Raw genomic sequence first — 23,618 nt, forward strand, 5'->3', positions numbered from 1 at the left:
AAAGAAAACATGTAAGTCACTTCACCTATACTCTTGTGTTGTCAAAACAGACATGATTGGCATAATCATAGACTTCATAATACATATCAGGGTCAGCGGTCTGTTACATAGCATCATTAGAACAATTAAAAAAAAAGAATCTGTCAACCAGCTTTCTTTGTACTGTGGATTCTTCTCCCAAATCATTAAGTCAAGTCAACAATCTTTTTGTGTGATCGATTCGTCTTAAAGACTGTAGTATGCATCTAATATTTGCTTTAACAGTATAGCTACTGTTACGCATCAATGAATTATTTTGAGAGGAAAATGATAACCCGTTCAAAAGTGAAGAATTATTACAGTTTTGGTTCAGGTGATGTGATGTTATGATAGCAGGGGAATTATATCATTATACAACAAAAAGAGAATTCGATATATTTTCATTGTTCCCGCATAATGAAAGAAGACTTGACACGCCTCTTTCAAAAGGCTGGGGAATGTTATTTTCTAAATAAAGTATGTGGTAGCAAGTCAAAGGTATGAACATTATTTACTATTGTGAGAATACACATTTCCCTCAAATTTCATTGACGTGATTACTGCTAAAAAATTTCTGCATAATTTACTCAATCCGCATAACGTCTATGCAACAGTGCACTGACAATTCTAGTTTCCCCAAAAATAAAAAAATATACCAAATTGTTCTTATGCCCATATCGTAGTGATAAACAAACTCGCTATTCACCTCCTAGCAGGTTAAAAAGGGTTTACTTTATAAACAAATATTTTGGGTTAGAACGTTATATAGTGGTGAACTGGCTAGGGGTTGAGGTTATGGTATGATGTATGGTATTAACTTAAAAGTTGCAAATAAGGGAGCTCGTCCTTGTTGTCTAGATACAACAGAAGAAGCACGACCGTGAAACACTCAGGGACAGCTGGCGGCCAGTCCTCCAGACCATTATTCTTCTACACTGCAAAAAGTCCGGTGTTAAATAGTGAACACCGAGCTGGTGTTAAATTTTCGGTGCTCATTTATGGTGTTAAATTAACACCCCCGGGTGTCATTTCCAAATTTTAAACTGTTTTTTTAAGAGTTTCTTAGTAACTGCACTTCTTGTTGATTTTTGATTTAAACAAGACGATCAAGAATTTTACATTAAAATACCAGATTTTTGAAAAAATGTGAAAATAAATTTACACCAAAGTAACACCAGCTGGTGTGGTCTCTTATTGAAGCTGGACGGGTGTTAAACCATTGATATTAACACCAACAAATATCAAATCAACACCATGTGGTGTCATTTTTGAATTAACACCAGTACAGTGTCAAAATAACACCAGGTACAGTGTCAAATTAACACCACGAAGTGTCAGGTGAACACTTTTCAACACCATCACAGTGCATTTTTAACACCTGTGGGTGTGGTCCTTTATTGAAGTTTGATCGGTGTTAGATTTAACACCCGTGGTGTTAAATCTAACACCGATGTTTTTACAGTGTATATAGTACTAGTACACAACAAAATATGCCAATTTATTTTATATACTATAGTATATACGCCCTAAAGAAGGGGAATGCACTGTACAATATGGCTTGCACAAGCACACAGCAGTTAACAAAGTGGAAACATTATACATTTATTTTGTATACCGTTATCCACAGTTTCATGTCTTGGTAAGTAACAGAATCCCGTGTCTTTTATTCTTATTTTTGATTTTCATATTGTAAACACACAATACGGCTTCAAGAAGATCCTTATAAAGACAACATGATCTTGTATTAGTAACTTATCTGGGATTTATTTTAACCAATATCTACCTGACATGCATTCTGCTGTCTGCAGACCTATGTTACTGTGTACTATGATGTAGGATTTGTTATTGAAATGTGTGATAGTAATGTGATAACGTGACGACGATAAGGTACTGCCGAAACTCCATTGTCAAGTTATAGGTTATCATGAAACGTCTCTTCATCAGTAGGCCGATAAGTATATTTATCAGGATATTTTCTTTACCGTAATTGGATATGATAGCAGAAGTCGTTGAGAAATCAGCATAATAATCATGTTTCATTATCAAACTTCATTTTATTCTATATATTCCTTCCCATCCATTTAGTCCCATATATCAATTCTTCTCTTTTTGTAGCATCGTGGTACAATAGGGCCTAGATAAATACTTTAGAATCCTATCAAAATTATAGTCCTCGAAAAAGCATCCCTGATACCCTTTGACCCCTATAGGTTTAATGAATGCTAACAAACAAACAAACAAACAAAGCATCCCTGATACCCTTTCATCCATATAGGTTTAATGAATGCTAACAAACAAACAAACAAACAAACAAACAAACAAACAAACAAACAAACAAACAAACAAACGATAACTACAACTCACTAAATAACTATGAACCAATTGAGTATAGATTGATACGGAGGGTGGAGACTATAGCCTTGCCCATCTATAGCCCTATTGCACTACAACAATGACTCATGCATGGTCAACTCTAATCACTCCTTGGCAACGTTCATTGATCTGTATGTGAAAGAAGTAATTCGAGTACATTGTACATTAGACTGCCCAAAGTTTTCGCTGTGGCATTTATGCCTATATATCAGCCCAACAATGTTGATCTCTTATAGGATTAATCCTCTAAGAGAGATCATGGCCTTCATTATAGACAACCCGTTTACTTAAAAAAAAAGATACGCACGCAGTATTAACTGTTGACTCACTATTTCTTTTTCATCTCAGTGAAGGCCCTGTCCAACAACCATAAAATTATGTAATATATATTATTTCTGATGTGCACAAAAGGTTTGATTACAGGTAACGTATTGGTATACGGCGTGCATTATAAAACTGATGCGCAACAATGAATATATTACAAATGAATTGCTTGCTAGACACACAAATCTGAAACACTGAACGCATTAACGGAGAATGGATAATCCAGACTTCTGTTCCATATAACTTGGAAAATATAAATTGACGTGCACATGTGAAGAAAGGTTTGGGTAGAGTAAGGTGAATGCGAAGGACATCCAGACCGATGTAATCAAAATCAAGGTATTTACCTGCTGACTCCAATTAAAAAAAAAATATATATTATGTAACCTTGATAGTCATTCATGTGCTCTTCACTCGTCCAATAACTGTTTTCTTTGTTAGAGGTCTTTATTATATATTATGTAACCTTGATAGTCATTCATGTGCTCTTCAAACGTCCTACTGTTTTCTTTGTTAGAGGTCTTTATCAATGTGACCATCGCGATGATTTACTTGCAATATAAACAAAAATAACAGCAGCAACAACAACAACAACAACAAAAGCAAACAAACGCAAGAGGGCGCAGTATCACTACTGTAGTGTGCAAAATGCACCGTTTTGACAACAGAAGGTGGTGCGGGATGCGATTCCCTTACCCTGGGTTCCTCGAGGTGTCTCGAATTTCATGCCACTTGTGACAGTATACAATAGTCTTGTCACAAAATGTCGTCACAGAATGATATAGAGTCTCACAGGTAGCGTAAAATGTAATTTCGATATATCAAACTCACTCCTAGTTTGACATCAACATTTGCAAGTGTTCGCCGTGACTGAAGGATATAGCTTGGACCACCGATGTCAAAAGCACTCATTGGAGTAACCTTGTTCGTATCCGGGCACTTACCCCCTGGGCAACTACCCTCCGGATAACTACCACCCGGATAATTACCCCCCAGGTCTATTCCCCCTTAGGGCAACTACCCCCCGGACAATTACCCTCCTAGGGTAATCACCCTCCAGGGCCATAACCCCCTAGGACAACTACCACCCGGTCATCTACCCTCCTAGGGCAACTACCCCCATGGGCAATTACCCCTAGGACATCCACCCCCTGGATATCTACCCCCTGGGTAACTACCCCCTGGATGACTACCCCCCGGATAACTACCCCCCAGATAACTACCACCCGGATAACTACCCCCTGGATAACTACCCCCCGGATAACTACCCCCTGGATAACTACCCCCCGGAGAACTACCCCCTGGGTAACTACCCCCCGGATAACTACCCCCAGGATAACTACCACCCGGATAACTACCCCCCCCCCCCCCCGATAACTACCCCCCGGATAACTACCCCCAGGATAACTACCACCCGGATAATTACTCCCCGGATAACTACCCCCAGGATAACTACCACTCGGATTACTACCCCCCCCCCCCCATAACCATACCCCGAACCCCCCCCCCCCCCCCCCCCCCCGCCCCTCCTGATACTTACCTACAGGACAACCCTCCCTCCCCGCCCCCCGAAAGTTACCACCCGTTGTAATTTTTCCATAAGTTCATAACACCATATCAGAAGATGCACCTTTCTCTTACACTGTCATTATTTGTGACCCTGCACCTCAAAACAAACAAAAAGTCGCCAGATATGAATTTTTATAGTTAAGACCATATTCTGAAAGAGCATACTTTAAGCTTTAAAATGATGTATAACTCAAATCAAATAGACTCTCCTAACCTATCTAAATATTGGAAAGAGAGCACAAACTCAGGAAAAGTGGGAACTGAGAAAAGAGGCTCTGAAGTACAGTGTCTATTCAAGCGCTTAATCTTTACCAAACCGTGCTGGCTGTGCGATGAATGGGACAAAAAACAGGAAGTAAGCCACCAGATTTACAACAATGAAGGGATTATCAGATTAAACTGAAATTAAGCATGCCTCATTAACACATTCTGTCCATAATTAATGCCAATTTTCAAAGCAGTATAGCACTATCCTTTCAAAAGTTATTTGAGTTGGAAGTGATGAGTGTGGACAAGGTTTTTCAGAAATGAAAAAGGGATTCTAAAGACACGCCTAATCACACTATTCTACCAAAAATGTTCGAGATAAACTGCTAAGAAAACACACTTTCCTGCACGTTGTATGATACCAAATTTTAGCATAATGTAAAATAAGATCCGCTCTTTCAGAAAATATGAAAAAGTCAAGTTCGGCTAGGTTGACCCCGGCATTTCACTTATTTTCAGTCCTCACGCAAAATCAGTGTGTGCGACTTTATGTTCGTTTTGAGGTGCACGGTCACATTTACTCTTTTGGCTTGTCATTTTCTACCGTTACAACACATTAGACGATAAACATAAGAAAAGGAGAGTTGATTTCACTGCAATTCATATTCCGTTAACATTAGCGAGGGACCCTTCGATATAAAGCCATAATTTCTAATAGGATCCGGGCACGGTTTTATGAAAGTTATCAGTCCTGACAAGCTGTCAGTTCCACACAATTACCATTCGTTGGAGGTCGATTAAAGCAGGTCCATGGTAACAAGTCAGTGACTCGAGCTTATCAATCAAGCAGAACCCATGGTTTTATTGAAATTATTAGAGATTAACAAGATGTCATAACTGGCAACTTTTATCAAACGGTGCCCTAATCTGTCATAAGAGTAAAATTACAGCTTGTTTTACATACAAGTAGAATTGTGCTAGTTTTCAAATTAAATGTTCTCGACACTTTAAGAGGAAATCCAGCTCAAATATAAGTTAGTCTCATTAGAAAGAGTAAAATATTACGAGTTTAACGGCATTTCTGTTTTTTTTTACAAAACACCCCTAGTTGTTAACGAAGTCTTTTGTCCTGCACCCTCTTTTTGAATAGATCTATAAAGGGTTGTAGTTGACAGAATCCTTTTTACATTATAGGGCTGCTCTGTTTTATCCCGGCCATTTCAAGAGTATTTTTTTTCACAAAAACTTGAATCCTTCTTGGAATAACATGCTCTTTAATATTTCGTAAGGGGTTTCTAATTATCTCACCCAAAAGAAGTTTAAAACCTGAAGTTAGGTCTCGACCAAAACCAGATGATATGATTTTTTTTTTTTCAATTCAAATAGCAAACGTTGTTCGAAAATAATAATGAGAGACGTACTTTTCTGGGGGAGAGTTATTGTAAGAGGGGTGATTGTTTGGAGCCTAATTTTAATAAGGAGTAATTGTCAAGGGAGGTAATGCTCTGCGGTGATCATACCAAGGAGGTGACAATCTCTTCCCACATCCTTGATATACTAGTTGTTAATGGCCAATAATGCAGTAGGGCAATTCTGAAATGAGCGTTAACGGTATAACAGTAAAATAGTTACAAAATTGATGAAACAATACAAAGAAAGCACATTAAGACAGAGACGAAGTACACAAATAAAGATACAGTGCACTCCCGTTACAACGAACACGGTTATAACGAAATTTCGTTATAACGAAGCAAAACTTCTGGTCCCAAAATTATGGCCATTAAAGTCTATGTATACAAAATTCGCTTACAACGAAGACGGTTATAACAAAATTTTCGTTATCACGAAGTCTTTTCTGACCGCCACTGACAAAGAAAAACAAAAGAAATGTGCTCCGTTATAACGAAATGCGGATCGCATTCGAAAATGCATAGCGGAACAAGCATTTTTAAAGCGTCTCTGCATGAGCGAACGCATCATTGAATGTTCACTCCCGTGTATCACGCACAGTTTCCGAGGGGAACTTGCGTTATTGTAATACAATAATCTGAATTCAGATAAGGTTTGTTTCATTGTTCCGAAGTCCTTTAATACAAAACACACAGATTCTGATACAACTAAATGTCCGTTAGTTCGGAAATGAAAGAGGGTTTGTTATTAAGCACATTTTGGCGTTATTCCAAAGGTTCGTTAATCCGATAATAAAATATGGTCCTTATTCTTATTCTTATACGGTTCGTTAGTCCGAAAATGACAGGAATTCAAAACGTTCGTTAATCGAAACATTACAAAAAGTATCGTTAATCCATGGTGGAAAAAGGAGAGTACACTAACAAAGCTTAAGAATTGCAATTCTTATAATCGTCTTAAGATAAATAAATCTTCGAAATAACAAACCATTCTCATTTTTTTTTCATTAACAAAATTTCTTCGGAATAACGAACCTTATTTCATTTTCGGATGAAAAAGCCTTCGGAACAACGGACTTTCTGAATAGTGAACCTTTCTCTTTTTTTGATTTATAAACCTTCAGAATGACGAACCTCATTTCATTTTCAGATCAACGAACCTTCGGAAAATGAACAATATATTATTTTGATCTAAATTATGAACTCTCGGAATAATGATTCTGCGGAAATGCGAACCTTCACATAAACAAACCATCGGAATCCCGGGGATGGCGAAACTTCGGAATAAGGAGCCTTCGGAGTAACGTACTTTAGTAAGAAAAAACCTTTGGAATAGCGAACTGTAACCAAATCGTACACCGTCATTTTCTACACATGTGTGACAACACAAACAACTTTATGCTCTTTTTAAAATGTAATATTTAAACGAAATTAAAAAGGTATCCTCCCATTTCACATAGCTTTCCAGCGTATGATGAGGATTCAACAAACATAATTTTTAGGTGATCCGAGTATCCTCTCGGATCACCTTCTGTATCTGTACGGATTCTTTCTTCTTCTTTCTTTATTTCTCCCCAAAAGTTGTGCAGAGGTTAGCTCAGAAAGTGCTATGCCTATCAAGTTCAAACTTATACCATGTATGTATCGTGTCCCAAAGACGGCAATCGAACTAAAATCAAAGTGATCAGTCGACCGTGACGTCACTATGACGTCATTATATGAAAACCCATTCTCAATCATATCTCATTAATGGAATGGAGTTTTTCAATGAAATTTACGTCACATATAGTTCAAGTCAAACGCATTCTACTCATATTCTCAAAATTCATCTATATCTTAAAACGTGCGCGTACGCGCGCGTTGAAATATTTGTATGCTCCAATCGAGCTCAAAATTCTTTTGCACACGTTTCAGACCATTTAGAGCATTTTTTGAAAAATTGAAAAAATCGGACGGACGCGTACGCGCGCGCGTATATACGCACGCACAGCTCATATGCAATAGAAATTTCCATTTTTTTCACACGGATCGGATGTCTGAAATGTCAAGGTATATTTCTACCAAGTTTCAAGTCAATCCGACTCAATATGACGTCATACGGGCCCGTCAAAGTTGAAATTCCGCGCGCGCGTCAATGGCGATATACAGTGCAACTATGCCAAAAAACCGATGATCTTAAATCTGATTTTACTCGTCAGGATGAACGGTGACCCCCCATTTTCTTTACATATTTTGAAAGGTGATGAGTTGCACATGTCATTTCATGGGTTGGCGATACTGAAAAAATTATTAAAAGATATCAAATTTCTTAATAAAGTAAAAAAATTAAATTATCAAAATGACGTCATCAAATTTCAAATTCACTCGAGCGTATCTCATTTAAATTTCGCCAATTTTCACCCAGATTTCAGTATGTTGTAGCTTATGAAATGTTCTTTCATTAAGGTAAAAACAACATTTTAATTGGATAACGTCATCACCTCGTAAAAATGGATTGAAAGTATCCTTGTAAGAATTGACCAGTTTACGTGTTATCTCTATGGGAGAGCAGTTTTTCTGGCAGTGAAAATTGACATCACTATCTTTTTCGAGCACTAGCTCACTTATGCTTCGGTGAATTTTTCCCAGATTTTGGTAAGTTGTAGCTGAGACTTTGGGCTATCGTAAGTGTGCCCTCCATTTTCTCATACGACGTCGGCATCACGTCGAAAAACTTGGTTGAAAAATGGCACGTGGCTTCGATGCAGCGTCATTTTGCTTAATACACAGGGCCTATGGAGCATGAAATAGGTCATTGCATAGCGCATCCGACTCGTAATCCTAAGGTCCCTGGTTCGAGGCTCACCCCTGCCAATATTTAGGTGATCCGAGTATCCTCTCGGATCACCTATTGTATCTGTACTGAATCTTTCTTCTTTATTTCTTTCTCCTCAAATGTTGTGCAGCGGTTAACTCAAAAAGCCATTCACCTATCACTTTTAAACTTACACCATATATGTATCACGTCATAAGGACGACAGATCTAATGTATCATTGTGATCAGACAACCATGACGTCACTATGACGTCATTATCTGAAATCACGTTCACATTCGTATCTCATTAATGGAATGGAATTTCTCAATGAAATTTACATATCATATAGTTCAAGTCAAGTTCTATCGATATAATTCATGAAATTTGATCACGACCCTGGTAAACGAGCGCGTACGCGCGCGTTGAAATTTTAACGTGCTCCAATCGAGCTCAAAATTGTTTTGAATACGTTTCAGGTCATTTGGAGTATTTCAGAAAAAATCGACGGACGCGTACGCGCGCGCGCATATACGCGCGCAAAGCTCATATACGACGAAAATATCCCGTTTTTGCACACGGATCGGATGTCTGAAGTGTCAAGGAATATTTCTACCAAGTTTCAAGTCAATCCGACTCAATATGACATCATACGGGCTCGTCAAAGTTGAAATTCCGCGCGCGCGTTAATGGTGATATACAGTGCAACTATGCCCAAAAACCGCCATTTTTAAATCCGATTTTACTCGTCAGGATGGACGGTGACCCCCCATTTTCTTTACATATTTTGAAAGCTGATGAGTTGTACATGTCATTTAATGGGGTGGCAATGCTGGCAAAATGATTAAAAGATATCAAATTTCTTAATAAAGTAAAAAAAGTAAATTTTCAAAATGACGTCATCAAATTTCAAGTTTATTCAAGCGTATCTCATTAATACTTTGTCAATTTTCACCCAAATTTCAGTATGTTGTAGCTTATTTAATGTTCTTTCAAACATATATTAACAAAAATTTAATTGGATGACAGCATCACCTCGTAAAAATGGATTGAATGTAATCTTGTCAAATTTGACCAGTTTACGTGTTATCTCTATGGGAGTGCAGTTTTTCTGGAAATGAAATTTGACACGACTATCTTTCTCGAGCACTAGCTCACTTACCCTTCGGTGAATTTCTCCCAGATTTTAATATGTTGTAGCTGAGACGTTACGCTATCGTAAGTGTGCCCTTCATTTCTTCATACGATGTCGGGATCACGTCAAAACGTTTGGTTGAAATTCAAGCTTATCTTCGATGTATTGAGATATTTCTTTCTTTCTGCAACTTTCTTTGCAATAACTCAAGAAAAACAGGCCCTATCACCCCTATCTTTGGCACACGTTTAGTTCATGTCACGTACATTATTTCATAAAATAACAACTACTTGAGCGGACACCATCTTCGGTATGTAAATTAGGGTCAAAGGTCATAAATGTTTCATCCTGTATCTTGGTGAATACCTGTCCTATCTTTCCCATATTTTGCACACGCAAAAACCATGTTACAAGGATCATTTCACAAAATAACCACTTTTTGCTCAGATGCCATCTTGTCTGTGCAAAGTGGGGGCAAAGGTCATATGTACATCTTTCTGTATCTTCGCCATGACGTGTTATCTCTATGGGAGAGAATTTTTCTAGATGTGAAAATTGACGTGATTGTCTTTATCGAGCCCTAGCTCACTTAACCTTCGGTGAATTTCTCCCAGATTTTAATATGTTGTAGCTGAGACTTTCGGTTATCGTTATGTGCCCTCCAGTTTTTCATACAATGTCGGCATCATGTAAAAAACTTGGTGGAAATGAAAGCTTATCTTCGATGTATTTTCATATTTCTTTCTTTCTGCAACTTTCTTTGCAATAACTCAAGAAAAACAGGCCCTATCACCCCCATCTTTGGCACACGTTTAATTCATGTCACGTACATTATTTCATAAAATAACAACTGCTTGATCGGACACCATCTTGGGTATGTAAATTAGGGTCAAGTGTCATAAATGTTTCATCCTGTATCTTAGTGAATACCTGTCCTATCTTTCCCATATTTTGCACACGCAAAGACCATATTACAAGGATCATTTCACAAAATAACCACTTTTTGCTCAGATGCCATCTTGTCTGTGCAAAGTGGGGGCAAAGGTCATATGTACATCTTTCTGTATCTTCGCCATGACGTGTTATCTCTATGGGAGAGAATTTTTCTAGATGTGAAAATTGACGTGATTGTCTTTATCGAGCCCTAGCTCACTTAACCTTCGGTGAATTTCTCCCAGATTTTGATATGTTGTAGCTGAGACTTTAGGTTATCGTTATGTGCCCTCCACTTTTTCATATGACGTCGGCATCACGTCAAAAAACTTGGTGGAAATGAAAGCTTATCTTCGATGTATTTTCATATTTCTTTCTTTCTGCAACTTTCTTTGCAATAACTCAAGAAAAACAGGCCCTATCACCCCCATCTTTGGCACATGTTTAGTTCATGTCACGTACATTATTTCATAAAATAACTATTTGATCTGACAACATCTTGGGTATGTAAATTAGGGTCAAGGGTCATAAATATTTCATCCTGTATCTTGGTGAATAAATGTCCTATCTTTCCCATATTTTGCACACGCAAAGACCATATTACAAGGATCATTTCACAAAATAACCACTTTTTGCTCAGATGCCATCTTGTCTGTGCAAAGTGGGGGCAAAGGTCATATGTACATCTTTCTGTATCTTCGCTATGACGTGTTATCTCTATGGGAGAGAATTTTTCTAGATGTGAAAATTGACGTGATTGTCTTTATCGAGCCCTAGCTCACTTAACCTTCGGTGAATTTCTCCCAGATTTTGATATGTTGTAGCTGAGACTTTGGGCTATCGTCATATGCCCTCCCCTTTTTCATATGACGTCGGCATCACGTCAAAAAACTTGGTGGAAATGAAAGCTTATCTTCGATGTATTTTCATATTTCTTTCTTTCTGCAACTGTCTTTGCAATAACTCAAGAAAAAACAGGCCCTATCACCCCCATCTTTGGCACATGTTTAGTTCATGTCACGTACATTATTTCATAAAATAACTATTTGATCTGACAACATCTTGGGTATGCAAATTAGGGTCAAAGGTCATACATTTTTTATCTAGTATCTTGGTGAATACCTGTCCTATCTTTCCCATATTTTGCACACGTATAGACGATGTCGCAAGAATCATTTCACAAAATAACCACTTTTTGCTCAGATGCCATCTTGGGAGTGTAAAGGTGGGTCAAAGGTCATGTGTATTTGTTGCTGTATCTTCGTTATCTAGTGTATGCAGAATTTGGTACCAAAGATGGCAGATATGACTTCCTTTTCTAAATGAGAATCCAAACATCACACGGCCAATGTCTCTAAACACAGATGAAACCTGTATGGTCATCAGGATTCGAATCATTGATCAAAAAAAAATCGGATCACCTTAATTTGTCAGTAATGACAAATTACAATCTCTAGTTTTATGCGTGGTTTCCTTCTTTTCGTTATACATTGCATATTATATTTGTTCGGTTATGACGAAATTTCGTTAAAACGAAAAAAAAAAAAAAAAACTGCCGGTCCTGAGCATTTCGTTTTAACGGGAGTGCACTGCACATGAACACACACGAGATAAATCCCTTGTAATGAGAGAAAGAGGAAAGGTGAGTTATGAATGACAGGAATAGACTACCTTCACGGTGGACAGAGAAAAGCGAGAGGGAAGAGGAAGATGATGGGTCAAAACCAGGGCACGTGAGGCATGAGATATAAGCGCCTCAAAATAAAGAAGTGTTACATGGAGTTGTGGTAAACGATAGACAATTGTGGTTAAAAAATTATTGCAAAAAGTTTAACTCATTCTGAAGTGTAACATTTCTTCAAAATGTCTTTAGTTCAATGATAAAGGCATTCAAACTTAAAACTTTTATTTTATACTATACTATCAAGAGAAATCCAAAATTTCGGAACAGCAAAAGAAAATACAGATTTAGCGAAAATAGTTTTGGTTAAAGGCATTGACATTTACTGGATTACCGGGTAGGATATGAAGGGACAGCTTCGTTTTTTATGAACATAGAGTCAAAATACAGAGGGAGAAATTAAGCTTGTACATAAATCGTCCTAAATGCAAACGATACAAATCGTAAATCCTTAAGATGTTGTTTTCATAAGATGATGTATCAGTATGGCATCTCCGTGATTCCTGGCAAATAATACAAAGAACTTCGTTTCCTGTAGTAATGATTTTTTTTTAATATTAAAAGTAAGATTGGGGGTGGGGGTGGGGGCAATGACCCGGGAGGTAGTTACCCAGGGGGTAATTGGCGTGGTGCAGTGTCCTGGGGGTAATTTTCCTCTTGATAGTTATAGGGGAGGGGGAGTTGTAGGCCTACTTATCCGGGGTAATCATCCATGGGAAGTTATCGGAAGGGGTAGTTATCGGGTGGAAGTTATCTGGGGTCTAGTTTTCGGAGGAGGGGGTAATTAACATGGGGATAATTATCCTGGTGGTAATTATATCTGGGGGGGGGGGTAGTTATCCGGGGGGTGATTATCCGGGGGGTAATTATCCGGGGGGTAATTATCCGAGGGGTAATTATCCGGGGGGTAGTTATCCGGGGGGTAGTTATCCTGGGGGTAGTTACCCAGGGGTAGTTCTCCGGGGGGTAGTTACCCAGGGGGTAGTTTTCCGGGGGGTAGTTATCCAGGGGGTAGTTCTCCGGAGGGTAATTACCCAGGGGGTAGTTTTCCGGGGGGGGGGGTAGTTATCCAGGGGGTAGTTATCCGAGGGGGTAGTTATCCAGGGGTAGTTATCCGAGGGGTAGTTATCCAGGGGGTAGTTTTCCTAAGGGGGAATTGCCCTAGGGGGTGATTGCCCTAGGAGGGTAGTTGTCCGGGGGGTAGTTGTCCTAGGGGGTAATTACCCTGGAGGGTAATTGCCATTGGAGGGTAGTTGTCCGGGGGGTAGTTGCCCTAGGGGGGAATTGTCCTGGGGGGTAATTATCCGGGTGGTAGTTATCCGGAGGGTGGTTTTCCAGGGGGTAGTGTTCCTGGAACCACCTTGTTCGATCAGCGTAAGATTATTCTTACAAAACAAAAACAAACAAACAGATTAATCATGTTTCTGCTGCATGTGCTATTATTTCCACTTCTTAATAAATGATAGCGATAGAAATTTTAGGCCCATAGATTCATACACTGCAAGAGTTATCTGCTTTCGCATCTCATTACAACTTTCTATAAAAAAAAAAAAGACACGTTGAGTTTCGGATTTGTGTGAACGAGGCGAGATAGGACGAGAACATATATATAAATTTTTTGTTTAACATGATAATTTATACTAGTACTTTTTGAACATGTTTAATGCAGTCTGTGCATTATAGTTTGTGTACCATCTTTTTTAAATTCTTTTTTATTTTTTATTTTTTGCTCTGTGTATTCCAGCTACTGAGGTAAAGAGACTGCGTGGATTACCTCTTTCTATTCAATTAATGCAGAATGATAACAATAATGATAGTGGCTACTTGTATAGCGCACGGGTCCAATACCTGTGCATTATTACCTTAGAATTATTTATTGTTCTATACAAGTACTTTCTGTGCTGCGAAATGAAGTGGAGAGTTCCGGCAGGAGCATTCATTGCCAGCAAAGTATCTTTGTGAGCAAAATATTCTAGCGCCATCTATGTATGACGAACATGGTGTGCAGCTAGCTTTGGTGTCTGCATCCAGCATAGCACCAGGCAGCGCGCCTGGCCGGCTTGTGCTGCTGCACACACACCGTACAGGCCCGAAAGTGCGTGTTTCACGTACGTTACGTGTGTGTGTATTTGTTGATCAACATTTGTGGGAAATAATATCATGTGATAAAGTGGCAAACAGTCTGGTACTGGTAGTCGATCTTAAACCGATATTTCGCTGATTTTAAGGACTGTGCTATCACAGAAATCATGGCTTCGGTGAAAGTAGCAGTCAGAGTTAGACCCATTAACGCCAGGTAAGTATGCAGTGCGTGTATAGAATATGCTGGTTGAATGTCGGTGCAATTTTATGTCAAGGTTTGTGTTTATGGAGCGAGCATCGCATTGGGAGCGAGCATTGGTCTGCTAGCCGTTGTTGAAGGTAATACGCTATTACTCAGCCGCCGCCTGCAGTCCTCGCGCCAGAGCGCGCCCGGCTCACACACTGTCTGTCTCAGGTGTACCTCTGAACTCCTTGGTATACAACACTTCACTTGTAAGTGGCAGTGGCGTTGCCAATAGGGATTATTTCGCACAAAAGAAACCTTACCGTAACACTTGGCGTCTTGGCGTTAAATTGCAATGTTAAGCCGCTTTATACGACAATGCTTTGATAGGCTTTGTCGAGTGAAGAAACATGGACAAAGCCACAGTAGATCTAGTAACTAGAAAGTAGCGTGTGAATGCCCCCTTAGACCGACCCCTTTGACTTTTGCTCGGAAAGTGGTAGGCCTAGTGCTGTAATACATGTACTAATGTTTATAGGCATAATTTGTGTGTGGTTGATGTTGGAGATTTGAAATTAGTAATTTCTGAAAGGCAATTAATCGGAATCTTGAGTAAGCATGCTATATGTAACTTCTCTGTTTTATACGACTTGATTTTATAAACCCAAGTCTGCGAGAAAGTTTACTTTGATTTTAATGAGTGAAAAAACAGAATCTCAATGAATTTTCTGACCAAAAAGAAAAGAAAAGAAAAAGACAATACCAGACACAAGCTGTTGTAGACTGTACAATGTAGGTACCATCCAGAACAACTATAAATGTTTCTCTATGAGTTTTTGTGAGATTGTAATGAAAATCAAGCAGCAAATGTGTGTATCCAGTAAAACTTGTTTTGGAGTAGGTCACAACAAATCATATTTGGTTCAGGCCACAGAAAGAGGCAATTTACTATAAAAGTGAAATAGCAGAAGAAGAGAAAAGAGATTGTTGCAAAGCAGGAAATATTGTTTGCATTTTTTATGACACAGTCGAGTTCAGTCTGTAGCTTTTTGGTTACCTAGTATGTTTACTCATCTTGAAAATTTGAAGAGAAAAGCTTTTTCACTTCACTGTTATGGTTCATTGCACTGAACAAAACAAAACAAACAAACAAACAAACGAACACATGGCAATGAACAAACAATTTGATGCCAAGTGAGAAAGGTAGTTGAAATGAGAAACCATACAGTAGATACTCTATGTACAATATGCTATATACTGGCCCTGGCAGATTGCAATGGGGCATTCACATCAGGAATACAGTACTCAATCAGCCGAGAAATAAAGTCCTTATCATCCAAGCATTTTAAACATGCCCCTCCCCCATAAAAGAAGAACAAACAAAAAAATAAGAACATACAGTGTACAGTAGTCACTCTTTCAATTGCAAAGTCAGCATGGTTGTGAAATAGAGTTCATCCTGGAATATTTTGGTTAACAGCCAATCTCCCTACCAACCCACAACATGTCTTCAATGTTTGTAATATGTACCAAAATTAAAATTTTAAGGGGATGTACAATTGCAGTGATTGCATTCATGTTAACCTTTTTCTAAAAATACCTTTTGCTCTTGAACAATATCGGTAAATCTAGTCAACTGGACTTGTAATTTGGAGTAGCGACGTTTCGCGTCCGCTCTGGGACGCTTCATCAGGCCGACTGATCTTTGGTGGCAATTGGTTGTTGACCTGTAACAGGGTCGGGGAATTTCGGAAAGCGCCGAGGAATCTTCCGAACCGCCGGGTTGTAGGCTCCGACTAGGTTGTGTCTCAGGCCCCCTCCTCGGTTTAGGGATGGCTCCTCCTTTTTAACGTACCAATAGATGAACTCTTTGACTCCCCTCTCGAACCACCGTGCCTCGCGATCTAAGATGACTACGTCCTTGTTGTCAAAGGTGTGGTTACTGCTGTTCAGATGGGAGTGTACGGCAGAGTCTCCACTACCAGACGAGCTAGCTCGTCTGTGCTGGTACATACGTTTGGCTAAGGTCTGCTTTGTCTCTCTTATGTACAGCTCATCACACTCATCATCCTTGCATTGGATAGCATAGACCACGTTGTTTTGTTGGTCCTTCGGGGTCTTGTCCTTAGGATGGACTAACTTCTGTCTCAGTGTGTTGGTAGGCTTGAAAGAGACAGGAATATGATGTTTGCTGAAGATTCTACGGATTTTCTCTGAAAGTCCAGAGACATAGGGAACCGTCACGTTGTACCTCCGCTTTTCTGTCGTTGTCAAGCTTTGGTTCGGTTTGTCCTTGTGTCTTGGTGTGGATTTATGAACTGCCTTCTGGAATGTCCAACCGCTGTATCCACATGCGCTGAGTGCCTCTTTAACTTGCCTGTTTTCCTTGATTTTCGTGTCCTCATCAGAACAGATGATATCTGCCCGGTGGAGTAGGGTTTTGATTACCCCTAGCTTGTGGACCAGGGGGTGATGCGAATCAAAGGAAAGGTACTGATCCGTGTGTGTTTCTTTCCTATAGACTGATGTGTGCAGCGTACCGTCACTCTGAATATTGACCAGGCAATCCAGAAAAGCGAGTTTTCCCTCCTTTGCTCTCTTGTGTGAACTTGATGTACTTATTCACCTTGTTGATGTGGTCAAAGAAGGAATCCAGTTGGTCTTCCCTGATTTTTACCAACGTATCATCTACGTACCGGAACCAGTATGTTGGTGAGATTCCAGTGTACGAATGTAGAGCCTGAAATTCCGAAATTTCCCGACCCTGTTATGGGTCAACAACCAATTGCCGCCAAAGATCAGTCGGCCTGACGAAGCGTCCCAAAGCGGACGCGAAACATCGCTACTCCAAATTACAAGTAAGTCCAGTTGACTAGATTTACCGATATTGTTGATGTGATACTTTACCTGGATGACTGAGAACATTCACAGACATACCTTTTGCTCTTATTAACATGATTTCCTTCTTTCATTATACAGATCTCCACATGTGTGTGTGTGTGTGTCTGTTTTTTTTTTTGTTTTTTTTTGGGGGGGGGGGGCAGTATTATGAATGACATGCATTGTTGTTATGAATCAGATATGTTTTACATTGTATACTCATTTTAACCTCCTTTTCTATCCTTCTGGACTTTGATTTCTCTTTTCCCACACAGGGAGATAAATCTTGGATCGTCATGTATCATATCCATGGAAGATAAAAAGACCAGCATAACAAATCTGAAGGTAAGTTACAAAGGTCAAACATGCGTCTTAAAATTGATGATTTATTCCAAGGATCAGTGCTGAAGAGTGCGATGTTATACAGTCAGGTTGCAATTAAAACCCAGTCAATGCAAAATTTGATATAAATGTATCAGTAGTGTCTTACAGAAGATACTATAATTTATCCATTATATCTTTTTTTTTTTTCTATTAACTTTAAATTGAAGATACTTTTTGTATCTGTGATATTTATCATTAACTGATTCCACATTGTAAGGTTTTAGTATAAACTATGATTGAAAATGTAGAGAAAGAAACAAAAATTGCCAATTGAAAATTAAACTAAAATAAGAACAGAAAAGCTTCAAAAGTAGGAATTGTATAATTTTTCATTATTGGATGAAAATTACAGCCTTTTTCTTTGAGTATGGATGCTTAAAAAAAAATCCTGTAATTTTGTCTGCTTGTAACGTCAAAAAAGAGAGTGGAACTACACAATTTTTGTAGCTGCAGTTACAGAGCAGCAAACATCATTATCAATCTGGTCGCATGCGTAGGTGGGTGATCATGCATAGCAGGTTATGTCAACATATACACCCACACAGGCACAGAGAAACAGATTGGTAATATTGCTGAAAAAAAACAACAACATGTAAGGTAATAGTATGCATACAATCACAGGGTAGAGAAATATACATATGTTTACTGTAAGTAGGGTTGAAAGAGAAACCTCTCAATCTTCATTACCTGGAATCTCCTCCAATGAAGGAAACCCTGCCTTCATTCACCGTACGTGTATCATAGGCACTTTTACAAGCCTGCTGATTTTGTCATTACATATCAAATTGTACCTCACAGTAGTACCCCATGTGTTGCCATGGTGACAGTGTGACACATTCTTTTGTTTTGCTTTAGCTGGAGATATGATATTGCCAAGACATATTAGTGTTTAACTTGGGCTGCGGATATTCTGTATAATGAATGAATTGTCCTTGAAGCTGATTAGATTGCCTTTTTAGTAGAAGGCAACATGAAGGGTTTGGTGTTATTGGCTGTGATGATAGAAGTTGGTGCTTGATCACAATGATAGGCCTTACCAATTTCCTCTCACTTTGAATGAGAAATGATTCTGGAAGCAGTAATACAGGTTGTATATTATACCTCTGTATGTATTCCTGTGAAGCAGATGAGGGAGAAGAATTTGTTCTTCATATTTTAATCGGGAAAGATCTAGAGAATTTTTGCAGAAAGAAAAAAAAATAATAGAGTTTTTTTTTCCTTCCTTTATTTTGAGCAAATCTATAATTCTAAAGGTCTGTTTGGGGAGGTAGTATGAAATTCAGCGTGTACTCAATACATTGTATATGGGACAGGAGCTGCTTTCACAACTTGGCTGAATTCAGTGAGCAGGAATGTGTCTAGCACTATACAGGAATTAGACTGTTAGTGTGCCCACAGTACGGCTGTGATTTCGCAGAAGCATGTGTCTAAAATTTTGGCCGATTTCAGGTTTTTGATTTTCCCACTAATCTATGTGAGAATTCTCATCTGTCAAAATTTAAGCCTTCAAATCGATTTGGTATTTTAATTATTCAAATGTAAATTTTAGCAATTTCTTATTTGGGCTGAAAATAATATGACAAAACCATGTATTTCTGTTATTTAGGGTTACGGTTTTGTCAGTTTATTAGTATTTCCTCAGAGCTGCTATTTGATTTGGTCAGACCGCATACCTTCTCTAATTACAATTTAAGCAATGTTCAGAAAATCCATCAACCACAGCGTTTGTATTATCAGTTATTTTTTTCACTTTAGTCAGATTTGATGATGATTGGGAGAAAGGAGACAAGAGTAAGAATAACATTGCAAATGTTTCATGGTTTCACAGTGCATGTAATACATGCTGTTACAAATACAAAGGGGAGGGAAAAGGGAAAGAATTAGAAAAGATAGCTGAAGGGGGGGGGGGGTGGTGTGAAAGAGAAAAATGGAGATGAAGAGGGGCTTGCTCACATACAGTGTTTCCATTTGTGAAATCAGATGAGCATTTGGTAAACTTAGCTGTCTGTCCTGGCTTTTTTGTTGGCGGTGACTAGAGAACCCTGCCAACAGAAAATCTCCTTTGTTGAGACCCAGGGGTAGTAGGAAGGTGATGTGGTGTACTGATGACTTTACCAGTTTAAACCGGCCACAAGCTTATGTGTAGGTCAAGCTGGGTATGCCATATATAGTGCTCTTTATGTTTCTATTCTTGTAATCTGAAATTTGATCCAGAGGATAATGACAAGAAGCCCATATATGGTAAAATTAGGATATAAAAATTATATTTTCTCAAATTGATAGCAGTGAAAGATAAATATAGTGGTGTGTTTGCTGATATTTGTAATACTGTGAGACAGTCATAATCCACATATCATATTCTGTCAGATGCTTGCTGTGATTGAACTTGTTTTGTACTTGATCATTGCCATCCATGAATTTGAAAGATGTAACACTTGCACCACAAGTGGGTGGTGGAATTCAGATAGTTATCTGTATTTTATGTTAACACAGGCTTACAATTGACAGGATATTGTAAAACAGAAACAGCATACATGAACGTATACTAAGTATTTTGCTAAATCAGAGTAATAGGTGAGAGTGTGTGACTTCTTTTGTTGGAATACCACATGGAATTCATGATAAGCAAGGGCTGAATGTGCAACTTCATTTTGCAAAACATCATTTCAGGAGCTTGTAGCAGGGAAAAGGTAAGGTAAATTTTCAACACTGCATAAAAAAGCAGAAACAAACACACAAACAATCATGGATGATGACTCATCCAGTAAACTTGCAAAATTCTGTTATGTGGTTAAAGGACTCCATGGTGAGAAATGCCCCTCTCTCTGGTCTGATACCATGAGCAATCATGTAAACTGTCTTTTATTTCCTGACCTATAGAGAGATAAGTATGCAATATGGGAGGAATAGTATTGATCATTATGGTGTACTCTGCTGTCTGTGCAACAGATGTTGCAAGAATTTAAATGAAAAACATGCAAAGGAAAGCATTGCTTTCAATATACACGTGTAGGGGGGGGGGTAAAAAAGGCTGATGTCCTAAATCTGTAATTCAGCATGCACATGTGTCAGATATATGCATGAAATCAGTAATTTTTTGGAAGTCTTCAGACCATTTTAGGACTGTGGTATGCCTGTTATCGTGAGCTATTTTGATATTGGCATTCAAATTTTCTTTAATCAATGAAACACGGTTTTGATTCATAGAAATACAGTTATCCTGCATGTTATGACATCATCCCATGACAATTCATATACCGGCAATTACATACCTTGATAAAATGAATACTGTTGATCAATATCAATACAGTACAGTATTTTCTTCTTGCTTCGTACATGCATATTACAGAGGGTGAAAAAGATGCCCAAACTTTTCAAGATACTTATATTATATACTGTAGTAAAATGTTATTTGTGTACATCATTACAGACTCCCCCCCCCCCCCCCCCCCCCTATGTAGTTTATGCAGATATACATACTCACTTTGTAACAGAAAGATAAGATAGATAAAAAGAAGAAGATGGTTCTTACTTGTTGTGTACATGTAAAACAATTAAGGATCTGGAAGGCTGGCATGTAAATAGTCAAAATCATTTCATTTATGTGCTGTTGCCCATATTTTATTAGAGATGTTACTTTCACTTCTCTGCAATTACAACACATGACTTTCTCTGTAGATCTGCTGTACTTCCTCATTTGAAATGAATTTCACTTCGAAACACTCACAGATATGTTTTTTTTTTTTAAATATGAATTATGTGCTTGCTTATGTTGACAATTAAAAGTCAGTACTTTTTACACTCTAATTTCCCCAAACCAGAATTTGGTATCTTGTTGGAAAAAAAATTTGAGAAAAAGGTCACTGTCACAGTCACATCATACAAATGTACAACAAATGCTGGCTGTCTAATGCATGTAGCCCTATAATGACTCTGATGAGTCTTGTTTCTGGATGGCCCCCTGACAACCCAAGATTATGCATGAATCTCTGTCAACCCCTGACTTATCAGCTAAAAAAAACAAAAACAAAAAGACAAAAACAAAAACAAAAAAAATAAAGAAAGAAAAAAAAGGGGAAAAAAGAAGAGTTGCAGAAAGCTAATGACAATTAAAACAGTTGTTTGTATCCTCAATTCTTTTCAACCCCCTAAGAATCATGGTAAATAATGCTGAAGAAAGTGACTGGTTACATTGTAGTTTCTAATCAGTGAATTGTGTACATGTAGTTACTCTGTCCAGTTGAGAGGCCTATTGTCTGTTACCTGTGATGGCCCTGTGGTGGACAGTCTGTTGGGTTCATCATGCTGCTTCCCCACATGGTTCCTGGTTCTGGCTTGACCCCAAGCTTTGGTCAGTCCCATTAGTTTGCCAGCAAATCTGTCCTCAGTGAAGTACAGCAGAGGATTAAAAGGGGTGGAGGATTAAATGGTAACACTCTTTCATGTTGCTTATAAATCCAATATAAAGACATCAGTGACATGAAGAGGCAAAAGTGCAAAATTTCAGAAGAAAATTCGAACTTGAAAGCCTCCTCAAACTTTTCTTGAGCGTTTCCCCAAACTGTGTGCATAAAGAGTGTATTTACAATGTATGTCTTGGAGAAACTCCCCTTGAACATGCGGTTACCATGGTGACATACCTACTGTTTGTCTAAAGTAAGTGAATCTACGAAGTGCAACATACATTGTAGTAAATATGCTTTTCATACCCATTAACCCTTTCAGTACTGCCACCTCAAAATATGCCTCAGTAGGTATTGTGTACAGACAGGTTGTCAGTAGAACTGGGAAAGTTTAAACCTGAATCATTATTTTGTAACTTCTATGAAAGAAAGAAAAATTTAACTGATTTTTCTGGTGCATGTACAGTCCACCCTCAGTTATCCTGTCATGTCATGACTGGTCCCCATCTGGATAAGTGATTGCTGGATAAGCAAGATAGGCTCATGCACAACGCTTTTGAGCAAGTCGTGTCGGGGAAATACACTAATGTACGTTGGGGCACTTTAAATTAATTATTTACTACAATGATTTACATGATAAATGCTTGTTTCATAATTCAAAGAATGTGGAATGGAATATGAGCTGAAATACACTGGCTATCCTATTGGTCTTTGTTCTTTCTAGCAACATCATTTCAGTTGACAGTATAAATGTACATTGTAACATGGTGGATGACGTTTATCTCTGGACTTTCTTATTTCCTTGTATTTGCATGAGAATCATTGCTTTGTTCTTTTAGTGAAGACAGAAGTGCCATACTGGAAATAGAGAGATTTAGATTGATAAGTCATGGCTAATGACAGAAATTTGACTTTAATGATATTTCTGCTATGAATGCAAAGTAGTTTTCAAAGAAATGCTTGAATTTTCAAATCTAGAACATATTCAGGCACATGGAAAGACATGAATGCTGAGATAAATCGGAATTCATGTCTATGTTGCATATAAGCAACATGTACAAGCAAAGCTAGACAGTACTGCAGATTTTATATTTTGATTCGTGACAGGCATTTTTGTGTGTCAGATAATGATGGTAAATGATAATATCATTAGATTGTCTCTCGAGTGGATCATGTAAAGCTCCTTTAGAAGTATTAAAAGTGAATGAAGTAAGTGAAAGAGGTTGATTGTCTCCTACACATAT

At 38.3% G+C, this 23,618-nt stretch overlaps 1 protein-coding gene across 1 annotated transcript in view; it reads left to right on the forward strand.

Annotated features, from left to right (window-relative positions):
- Window positions 1–14,582: 14,582 nt before the first annotated feature.
- LOC139713643 (kinesin-like protein KIF16B) overlaps window positions 14,583–23,618 on the forward strand; it is a 94,517-nt gene continuing 85,481 nt past the window's right edge. The window contains exons 1-2 of the mRNA XM_071625351.1: window positions 14,583–14,737; window positions 17,863–17,932. Of these exons, the coding sequence (XP_071481452.1) occupies window positions 14,691–14,737; window positions 17,863–17,932 (117 nt within the window). The 5' untranslated portion in view covers window positions 14,583–14,690. The remainder of the gene's footprint in view (window positions 14,738–17,862; window positions 17,933–23,618) is intronic.

Source organism: Diadema antillarum, unplaced genomic scaffold (assembly GCF_040938485.1).
Source record: "Diadema antillarum isolate AM-2024a unplaced genomic scaffold, OU_Dant_1.0 seq00002022_RagTag, whole genome shotgun sequence".
Classification (NCBI taxonomy): domain Eukaryota; kingdom Metazoa; phylum Echinodermata; class Echinoidea; order Diadematoida; family Diadematidae; genus Diadema; species Diadema antillarum.